Source organism: Mastomys coucha, unplaced genomic scaffold (assembly GCF_008632895.1).
Source record: "Mastomys coucha isolate ucsf_1 unplaced genomic scaffold, UCSF_Mcou_1 pScaffold14, whole genome shotgun sequence".
NCBI classification, from domain to species: Eukaryota; Metazoa; Chordata; class Mammalia; order Rodentia; family Muridae; genus Mastomys; species Mastomys coucha.
The window spans coordinates 133,434,278-133,445,501 of record NW_022196896.1 but is presented as its reverse complement, the minus strand read 5'-3'; the positions used below and the strand labels follow the sequence as shown (position 1 = coordinate 133,445,501).

The 11,224-nt window shown below is 44.8% G+C and overlaps 1 protein-coding gene across 3 annotated transcripts in view; it reads right to left on the bottom strand.

Annotated features, from left to right (window-relative positions):
• Window positions 1-609: 609 nt before the first annotated feature.
• L3mbtl4 (L3MBTL histone methyl-lysine binding protein 4) overlaps window positions 610-11,224 on the bottom strand; it is a 472,751-nt gene continuing 462,136 nt past the window's right edge. For all 3 annotated transcript variants that reach the window (XM_031368651.1, XM_031368654.1, XM_031368653.1), the window contains 2 exons: window positions 5,767-5,829; window positions 610-2,336 (listed from right to left, as the gene is read on the bottom strand). In XM_031368651.1, coding sequence (XP_031224511.1) covers window positions 2,169-2,336; window positions 5,767-5,829 — 231 coding nt within the window. In that variant the 3' untranslated portion in view covers window positions 610-2,168. The remainder of the gene's footprint in view (window positions 2,337-5,766; window positions 5,830-11,224) is intronic.

Here is an 11,224-nt window from a genome sequence, read left to right as displayed (position 1 = left end):
AGACTGACAGGAAGAGTTAAAGATATAGCAATACCACTGAAGAACGAAGTATAATAGAGGCACTGGTTTCCGTGGGGTCACATACAGTGAAACAACTGAGATGCTGAATTCAGCTTTGGAGTAGGATATACAGCCATGGATGGTGCCCAATAACTTGGAAGAAAGAAGTCCAGTTTAAATCTAGCCTGAGACATCAAAGGAGGAGGATAGAAGGGGTAAATAGGGCTGGATTATAGAGTGCCTGTTGGATCTCAGCCTGCAGGGAGCAGTATGTGAGAACTGGCTGTGTAGACCATTTTCTACTCAAGTGGTGTTGAGGGGGTAGGAGAATTTATACCACAGGAATAGACCAACTTGGTTGACTTTCATTTCATGGCTTGGTTGACAATCTTAATGATGGTATTGAGTTTCCTTTTAGGATATGCTAAGATTGGGAATATAGATGATATAAATCTATGTACACCTGCTACATGTCTTCTAGGAAATGTAGTTCTCCTCCGCGTCATTTAGTCTATGTTGGGGACTACTGATAGAACATCTTGTAGTAAGAATAGGAGACACAAATCTTAGGTCTTTTGCAAGGTTTCTTTTTTTTAATATATAAAATGAGCAATTCTAAAACTTGTGCTAGTTAAAAACTTTACAACTTAGTCTCTCACACTGTTAACATTTTAACTTTTTCTCTAAGAAAGCTTGTCCTAAGGAACATAGTAGTCAAAACCAGCAAATTTCTCTGCTGGAAAATGCATACTGGATATTTCTCTGCTGGAAATTGCCTCTGTTCTTCCGTAGCTGACCCTAGACTTTAGGCAGGCGCAGGCTATGACCACACATCCAGGGTGAGTCTACTTTTACATTTTATTAACATTTAAAATATGTTATAACTTTAACAGTAGAAACAGCAATTCTTTATTCCATATAGAAGTCTACAAAAACCTCCAATAAACAAAATACCACAGACAGTAGAAGCTGTGATTATTTGTTTCATGTCAAACTTACCTTTAAGCATTTAAATTTTTTTCTTCATTTTTTTTTCTTTCTCAGTGACCTAAAGTTAGAGAAACTCTCTCAGCAGAATCAACTTTGTGAAGTTGAGAACATTCTTAATGGAGCAGGAAGATATTGTCAGGTCTGTTTCTTTCTTGTGGCTTCCATTTTGGTTCCCACATGGATGAGCTGGATGGACCTTTGTTTCCAGGAGGATAGCTGTTGTTGCTACTACACAAAAAAGGACAAAGAGTTGTAGAGTTGGGGTTCTAATTATTTGCAATTATGAATTGATCTTCCCATAACTTAAATGTCAAACACAGTCAACAGGTCCTGAGATTCTCCATGGAGATCTTCTGTCCTGCTGTCATGCCTCTGTAGAGTTGAAACTAGACCTGATTTGTCCACCTGAGGTCTCACCAGGGTGGGAGCTGGAGGAATTTCACACAGGTTGGGCTTTGGTCAATGCCAGTGTTAGAACAAGTGCCCTGACTTCAGGTCCTCAGGGGTGTCTCAGCAGGTTCCTGGAATGGCTTCCAACCACTCCTCTGCTACTTCTAGGCACACTCCTTGTGGTAGGCTCCAGGGCACCTTGGAACCATAACCAAGGAATGGTAAGGAAGAAAAATGCGGATTCATTTGTGGATCATGAAAACAATGTGCTTATTAGCACTTTTAAAAAGATTTATACTTTCCTGAGTTAAGGGTCCAGAAACCTCATGAGTCTTCTTGGGAGCACAGGGATCCTATCACTTCCACTCAAGGCACCCAGACGACAGATGCAAGCTGTGCTCAGATGTAGTTTTGGTGAACGCATTAACGATGCATTAATGAATTGATTTTCTGGCATTTTACCACTTGAGACACACTTGCAGAACGGAAAGTGTTTTCTTTTAGATGGGAGAGTAGAGATGGACACAATGGCTTCTTAAATCTGTTTTCTGAAGCACACTAAGCAGGACGGACACCACCCAAACTCACACTTGGACCTAACTGAGCATCTGGGTCATGGGCACTTGGCCGTTTATCAAAGTCCTCCATATGACTAAACCAGACACTTTAAAGGGTCCTGATTAAATATTGGTATGACCATTGGGACATTAAATTCAAATGGATGACTGCCAACCATGTCCCCAAAAGCGCAAGTCCTGGTGTCTGTCAGTGGATGTTCAGGAGTACATTTATCTCTTGGCTTCTTGGCCAGAGGCAACATCATCTTCAGTGACACCCTGGGAATTCCTGAACATCAGGATAGAATTGTAAATCTTCAGTGCTGGGCCCAGCTTGATTCTCATCACTTTGACAATATCTGCCTGGGTCAGAAGCAGGAAGGCTTTGCCATCTATCTGCTGTAAATAAATAAACAATCACAAATATAATTATTTCACAGTGGAATCAGTTTATCCAGTAGTAGCAGTTCTAGGGTACTGAAGGTGACAGTGAACCTTGATGGTCTTGTAAGAGGGAGGTCCCACCATGTGACTCAAGTCGCATAAACTCCATTATTGCCACAGAATAGAGAATTCAAATTAAACATGAGGGCTCTCAGTTTGTTAGATGTAAACTCAACATATTAATTTCCCTGAGCATAAAAATTCCATTGCTATATTTAAATATTTTTTTTGGCCTGAATGTGCCAAGAGCCTTGAGAGTATCAACAAATAAGTCTCCAATGAGCAAGGTACCACATACATGATTTATCTAGTGTTATTGCAGTTGTGGATACAGGAGACAACTGAACTTTGTAGCAGGATAAGAGAACTAAAGTATAGTTTAGCCATTGAGTGGACTGGTACACAACCCAATCCTCACAAAACACATTTCAAAATTACAGTTCATGATCTGTGAAAAGCAGAAATACATAGTATGGTAATAGAGATCTTCTAATTTTTAAAAATAAATCTGTATAAACACATATTTGAAATTTTGGAAACCTCGGGCTGACTATATGGTTCAGTGGCTAAAAGTAGTTGCTGCTAAACCTGATGATCTGAGTTCAGTCCCTGGAACTCATGATGAAGGACAGAACTGATCCTGACATTGTCCTCTGATCTCTGAATGCATGCCCGCAGCATGCTTCTACACTGACACACACACACACACCATAATACAAAGCAATATTAAGATATTAGAAAAATTTATCCTCAATAACAATAGAGTTGTATTTGGCTATCAGAATTGTGATTTATCTTAATTTTATCCTTTTAGATTTTGAATAATTTCAAGTTTTCTTTCTATAATAAAATTACCATAAACAGAAAAAACATGGAATGCATATTTCATTTATTAAGTTTTAAGCACATCTATAAGCAATACCAGAATGATTCTTGACTCCAGTCTAAGTTGTGGAGTGATATATGAAGGGCCTTCACCATGGTGATTCTGTGCATATGGCGCTTACATACATGCACATCAAACCACCATGTTGGATTCTTTGACCCTGCTCAGCCCTCAGCTGACAGCTAAGTGTTCTTAAGTCAGGAACATGTGGGCATATAAACTGTGGCAGTTTTCCTGAGTTACATGATGTTGATCAGTCACCGATGGTTGGCCCCATGGCTTGAATCTGTGTACTTGCTTAGGGCTCCTGACCCTATGTGATACCTACGCTTGTGTGGTTACCCAGCTCAGCTGACTGGAGACCAGGACGGAAGGGTTTCTATGGCAATCCCTTCTGGGAGCCAGTATCACACATTCAAGACCGCTCAGATCTGACAGTACAACCCCACCTGGTCGATGTGTCCTTGATGGTGCTGATCCCTTTGATGGGAGGGTTAATGACCCGGAGCTCTTGTAAAAGCTCAAAAATCTTTGGATACCTCTAGGATATATGGTCTGATGAAGACACCTCTACTTAGAGACTAGAATGCTTTTCCTGGGGATAAAGTTTCTGTTCTCCATATACAGGCTGGGCCTAGACCTCCCTGCACATATGTAGCAGATGTGTAGTTTGGTCCTCATGTAGATTCTAAACAACTGGAGCAAGGGCTATCCCAAAAGCTGTTGCCTATATGTGGAATATATTCTTCTAGCTGGGCTACTCTGTCTGGCCTCAGTGGAAGAAGATGAGCCTAGCCTTGCCAACATGATATGCCAGGGTAGGAGAGATACTCAGGGGGCCTCCACCTGCTTACAGGAGAAGGGGAAGAAGTGACCAGGAGAGGGCAGGGTGTAAAGTGAGTAAGTAAAAAAAAAAATTAAAAAATAAAGTATGCAAATCACACACACACACACACACACACACACACACTCCTGTTCTCTGAGGCAAGAGAGAGGCATTGCACCTCTTTTTTGTCCTGACCTGGGCTTAGCACTAGCATTTTCAAGCATAAATCCCTGGCCCAATAGTCAGTTGTCCTAAGAATTAGACAGTGATGGTGAAGATAACAACTACTGTTTATGGAGATACAGGAATCTGTTATCATCTCTGATAATGTGTTTTACTGTCCTGCTGACCCCGTAAGATAGATGAAGAAGCCTGGAATGTCAGACTTAAGGATGTGCCCAGTGACACCCAGCTTCTCAGAGGCAGTGCGTTGTGGACCCCAGAGTGGATGCTCTGCTCTGTATTTGACACCCAGCTTCTCAGAGGCAATGCGTTGTGGACCCCAGAGCGGATGCTCTGCTCTTTATTGCTTTCTTTACGAAGACCACACTGGCTGTTGTACTTTAAAGATCCCATAAGTCTGTGAGTGAGATGCGGAGGGGCAAGAGGACTTCAGCAATATGCCCTCAGCACTCAGGAAATATCAAGCTTGAAGATTCCCACACGGGGTTGTGAGCTTATCATCACAGGTTGCAGACAGTCTGAGAAAAGTAGGCTGTGTGCAAGCTTGGGTGTGGTGTGCACAAACTGTGCTGCACTCTGGTGGTGGAACCACAGAACCCTGAATTTAAATAGTAACTATCAAATCACAGAGCACTGAGGTTTGTTGGATGCTACCAGAAGCTGTAGGGAGGGCTCTGAGGGTCTAGGACTTCAAGAGGATGCTCCTTGAATCATGTCCACCCTGAACTCACAGAGCAGATAGGTGTTTCATGCTTTTGATCCCCTAGGATGTAAGCACTGGAGCCCTGAAGGACAACAGTGAAAATTCTAGAATCATCTGAGAGGGCAGTCTGTGACACTGCTCCTCACCCACTGTGCCTGGCCTACCTGAGGATGGCCTCTAAGGCAAACTGCCTTCACAGAGAGTGTTCTGAGGACAAGGGACAACTGTAAGAAGCTCAGTGCCATGCAGGTGCAACAGTCTTGTGATGAATAACCATCGTCATCATCTCCTTTATCACCTGCAGCAGGCTCAGCCTTCTCTGTAGCTCCTGGAACTATGGGTGCTAGTTTATGAGAAATGCTAAACAACTGAGAACATTCCCAAACATGAGAAGACAGGAGGCAGCAATGCCAAGGAGGAGGCTCTGACTTCTCACATCCATGATGAAGCAGGTGAAAGCAGGGTGATGGGCTAAGCTGACCCTTAGAGTAGAACACTCATCCCTTTCCCCAAGGTTGCCTAAAGCCACCAATGGAAAGCCTTCTTGGCTCCCATAGGCACTACTGTTCTAATCCATGCAATCTCCCATATAACAGTCTGAGAGCTGCATCCAGTGTCTTTGACAGGAGGACTAAGGGTAAGGATGGCTGTGCACAGGCTGTGCTGCTGGGCTCCTCTCTTGTCCCTTTCTCTTGTCTCCTCCATCCAACTGCTCTCAAGTAGATAGAAACAAAATACTTCTGGGCCCAGAAGAGAGGACATATATCTATTTTTTTCCATTTATTACCTCCTTCTTGAAGCACTTGGCATGTTCTTCACAGCCCAGAAGAGACTGTACAAACTCAGCCACCTACGACACAGGACAAAAAAGATGAATTCAAAACACGCACCTGAAATAACTTGGGGCTTTGAAGTAACTCAACTTGTGAATAAAAATACACCCAAGCCCCAAACACTTGGAATTTAAATAGTAACTATCAAGTCACATTGTCATATGTTTAGCTTATTAGACGTGTCCTGTGCCCAATGTGGTTTTTCCATCCTCTAGCCACACAGCTGGCTGACACAGGGTAGGTTGATAAAGGGACAGTGGTGACCTACATCTGTATGGGGCTCTGGCACTGGGAGTCTCCTGCATCTGGTCCTGCTGATCATGCAGAGATGGTGGCCTTGGAAAACAGTTATCACAGAGCCATCAAGGTAATAGGAACACATTGCTCGCAGGTACTTCTAAATAGCAAATTCCTCCTTTATGCATCACTAGTGCACCTCACCTGGCCCCTGGCAACCATGCACACTCCATACGTCTGTGCTGAACTAGATTCCCATATAAGTGATGATAAAACTGAAGCTCAGAGAGGTTTAACAATTTAATAGTCCAACTCAGCCAATGAGCAGTGGAGAATTTGAAACTCAGGTTACTCACTCCCAAGCTCTGAGTTCTGGAAATTATTCTCTTCAACTTAATTTTTCCATCATCTTCCCTCATAGCTCATCTTCTTCTTCACACACACACACACACACACACACACACACACACACACACCTCCTTGTAGTAAGACAGCTTGATGACTTATAGTGCAGATAGCCATCAAGTGTGGGTTCTGGATAATTGGATGGCGCTGACTCTGGACTCTGGATAAGTAGATGGTGATGACTCCTGAGTGCTTTGACAGATCTAGCAGGGCTGTGTATGAGCTAGCCTTAAGCTGAGCCTGGAGTACATGCATTCTTGGGGTTAAGACCTTAGGTGAACTTGCTTGTTTTCCCTTTCTGCCTCCTGGTTTGACTTGGTGGTAAGCACCTGCCTGTGCTTTCCCTGAAAGGGGGAAGACCTGGAGAGAGCCAGAGAGCTCAGGTCCTTACACCAACTCTCCACCTTCCTAGAGCCCAGAGAGCACATACTCCCTCTAGGTCTCCAGAAATCAGTGAACTCCACTCCTATAGGGATAGTAATGGACACCAATTTTTGAGGTGACTATTCTTAGTGCTCAGAATAGTACTGTGTTCTTGTGGCCACACTTAGTCCATGGGAACTCAGAAAGTTCAGCGATTAGGAGACACTTGGCATGGGCTTGGGATCATTTTTACTTGCCGTGACACTACAAGTCTTGTTCAGCAGAATTAATTTAGGATTATCCTTCTAATGTGGAAAGGAGGATGTAAACTTTAGAAAACTTCCTTAAGCAGCCAGTTAGGTGCCCTGCAGAGATATTCCAGTGTGGGAAGAGTTCAGGGCAAGTGTGATCAGACCAGACTTTGTTCAGTGTGGCAGCTAGCGGTCCACTGGAAGCTCCATGCTCCCAGAGAGCTCAGGCATAGGAGGCCTGGTCAGTTTGCAAAGTTAATATGACAGTCTTTTCCTAGATAGGATAGGAAACATGGAACCTGGGTTAGGTATCTGCAGGGAGTTGATGAAAGCCATGAAAGGCCACTGGCCAAGTCACTTTCATGAGAAACTGGAGCCAGTGTTAGCAGCCCTGAAGGAGGTTGAAAAGGGGCTGCAAGAGCCCAGGACTTTGATTGGTCTGAATCCTTCCCAGGCTGCTCTTTTAGCTGAGAATATCTATCAGGACTATGTGATGGACGGACCTCTGAACAGAACTGCACTATTGTTGAGTCTAAGGCTCAGTTCACAGAGAGGAGAAAGGAGTATGTCCTGAAGGCACAGCTTGCCTGTCACTATAACATACACAGTCACATGTGTGACCCTCCACAAGAGAGATGCAAAGGCTTTTGGGTGGAAAGATTGCAGCTCAGGGGAGCTCAGGGAAAGATCAGGAGTGGGGGAGATGCTCCTTCAATATACACAGTATTTCCTGGGATTAAAATTCCTGCCAGATGTGTAGATTCCCAGGAGCCATCCCAGAAACAGGACGAGTGCATGTGAACAGCAGCGAGGAGCCTGAGGAGCAGAAGGCAAATGGGGGGAAAGCAAGGTGGTGTGGTCTCCTGGGATAGATTTGTGCTTCTGACAGCAGACAGCAGGAATCCTGAAGTCCTGGTTCTGGTCTTGGCCACACATCACCATCTCCTGCAGAGCTTGCAGCCTGACGGAAACATGGACTCAGGCCATAGAGATTACAAATGAATGGAGCTGGACAGGGTCCAAGCACTGGACATTTATTTTCAAGGCTCAGCGAGATGCTGCTGTGTGGTGAGGGCTGGGACCACAAGGCAAGGGCAAGCTTTAAAGGTGAGACTTCAGTGTCTGCCTGGACTCCTGAGCCCACCTTTAGTAGGTAGGAGATCTGCTACAGCCTAATGGGAAGCACAGAGGCCAAGGGAGGCAGCTGCCAAGGGAGGAGGGGGGTGTGCAGAAGTCAAATTCTCCATACTGGACAGGCAGAGAATGGCAAGAGGAAGCCATGCCCAGCACAGGTTTCTCAGCCTCGGGGCTACTAAGTCCTTGGCACGGGCACTTCTGTAGAGTGCTTCTGTGTATTGTGGGGCTCTTGTTCAAAGTCCTGGCCTCTAATCCCTAGCTGCGAATAGCAATTTTGTCTTCTAGCTGTGACATCCAAAAAGATGCATTCGCAGGCTGCCAAAGGCCCCTTGGGTCTACTGTCAGAGGGATGCTTCCATAGGAAGAGTCACTAAATATCATAGGCAAAGAATAAAATAGAAAAGGTTGACCAGGGCTTGGTTCAAGACCTAAGCTTTGCTCTACTTCACTCAGGATCAGTGTGTGGAAGGCATGCCTGTCACAGGGGCAGTGGCCTCCCATATCAACCTGAAGTAGTTGCCTAAGACACGGTCTTTTCATTCCTTGTGCCAAGAGTTTGTGCTCACTGCAGAAGAGTGGCAAGTTGCTCTGATCACTTGTATGTGTCACTGGATCCCTCTGTGGCCAGCACTACAAGGATTCCTTCCTCTTCTTCAGCATAGTTAGCTAAGAGCTCACCATCATAATAAATAACACACGAGACAAACACGTCGACATAGGAGAGCCTATGCTGCTGAGTGGGAACATCACCTGTAATAAATAACACACGAGACAAACACGTCAACGTAGGAGAGCCTATGCTGCTGAGTGGGAACATCACCCATTTTCCTGCCACTGGTACCTTTCGATGGGGTCTCGTGTGCCTCACCTTAGCTGCCTGCATACAGCGGGTCATCAGTATGTGTCTCGGATGCTGTACTTTTCAGAAAGGACACTATCTTTCTTCTGACGGTAAAGACCAATGACGTGATCTCTACCAAGAAAGAAATCTACGACCAGATCTTAAAAATATCCAAAGGTCTTGTTTGATATTCTTAGTGAATACTTACTGTCCCTGAAACTAAGTTCCATGTTGAATTTTAACAGAAAGCCTGTTTGGCTAGAGATTTTGCAAGTGTAAATGCTAAGATTTTACACACATAGAATTATACTGAAGGGCCTTCCTTTCATTCTCCCATTCAAAGACCCTCTCTCCTATAAACGTGTGAAAAAATGCAGACAACTGCTCAGAGAGTGAGCGCTCACCGAAGGAAGAAACAGTTGCCATTTGCTACCTACCCCTCTCCTGTAAATGATACCCAGGAAGGGGGTCAAGGCAGCAAGTGCCCTGTCGGAGCCTTGTGGGGGACCCAGGCCACCGCCGGCTCTGGAGAACGCCCATGTTGTGGGAAGATGCTATGTGAACTTGTGCCCTTGGCTCTGATTCTGGGGGTACATCCCTGGCTTGAGTGCTGCTCCGTGGGCTTGTCAGTCATGGTTCTGGGGATCACTCTAGGTGTAGGAGCTGACAGGTGTCTGTCTTCCACAGTTTGTGGAGCACAGTGTTCTGTGTCCAAAACCCAGGTTTTATTTTGGAAGGACTCCGAGCAAGTTAATTGCAGGCATGAGACAGCAGTTTGGGAGACTAAGAAGGATGAGTATGCCTGGGCTCTCCCACTGGCCTTCTACTTTATCCATCGCACGTTCCCCCATGACCTACTTTCCCTGGCTTCCTCCCTGGCACTCAGCATGTCTCCTTTCTTCGGTGGGCTGCTTCTTCCATCTTCCCAAATGGCGGTGCTCCTCTCTTGCTGAGCCTGGAGATGTGAGCTGCATCACACTGCCTGAAAATCCACCAGGGATTGTGTTTCCACTCTGACTCTAATTTTTTTTTTTTAACGGCAGAGTTCATTTGCCCCCTTTTGAAAGGCCCAATTGCAGAAGGCCACTATGCTTAGCCAGCAGTACCCTGGATTTTTCAAAACACTGCCTCCTGTGTAAAGCCTGCTTTTAAAGTGACTGCCATCTTTTATAGTTAATGAACATTTAGGGAGCACTTGGTTGAGAGCAGGACAATTTATATGCTGTCCTTTAAGGAGCATTCTAGAATAGAAGAGGTAAAAGCGACCGCATAGAGCCAAACAAAACTGAGCTGTGCCTGGGATGGTAAATGCACACTGTAGCCTGTGCATGGGGGACAGGAATTGTTCATTCACTCATTCACTCATTCATTCATTCACTCACTCATATATTCACTCATTCATCCACTCACTCACTCATTCATTCATTCATTGACTCACTCATTTACTCACTCATCCATTCACTCATTCATTCGCTCATTCTATACACAGACCTTATTCACACACCTATTTTGAATAAGATTTGCTGTGAAGATGTACAAAAATATATTTAAAATACCCTAAAATATTTTACTCCTTGACCTCATGAGCTTGTACTCTTACACAGACTCTGTGCCTGTCATGGCATGAGAAATAAGAAGTATGCTTCTACAGATGATAACTCAATGTGTTCTCACATCCTCACCTCTAACGCAGTGTTATAAAGCAATAGCATTTATGACATAGAATGTATTACCGTGTGTTCTTGCCTTTCATTTCATAGCCACTAAACCCACTTCACAGCCTCCCCATGCTTTGCAAACAGTGCCTGTGAGAGAGACAGCAACAGTGACAAAGGAGATAAAGCCAGTTCCCAGCTCTGTGGTGAGTGACAAAGAGCTTGGGCTGGCTTCTCTTCACAGGTGGCATTAGATGGAGCAGAGGTCTGCCTCCCAGACCAAGATGGAGACAAAGGGAATATTCTCTCTCTCCAGCTTCTGCCATAGACACCCCTTAACTTGGTCTCACTGAATGGCACTTAACACTGTAGGCCTGAGTTCATTGCAGCATACCTTGTCCCCCGTGGGGACTCCCTTTGGCACCTGTCCACTGCTAACAAATCTTAGAAAAAGCTCTCTCCATCCAGGTCAGGCCTGGGCTGCTTTCAGATAATACCTCCTTAGTTACCATTCTTGTTGTGG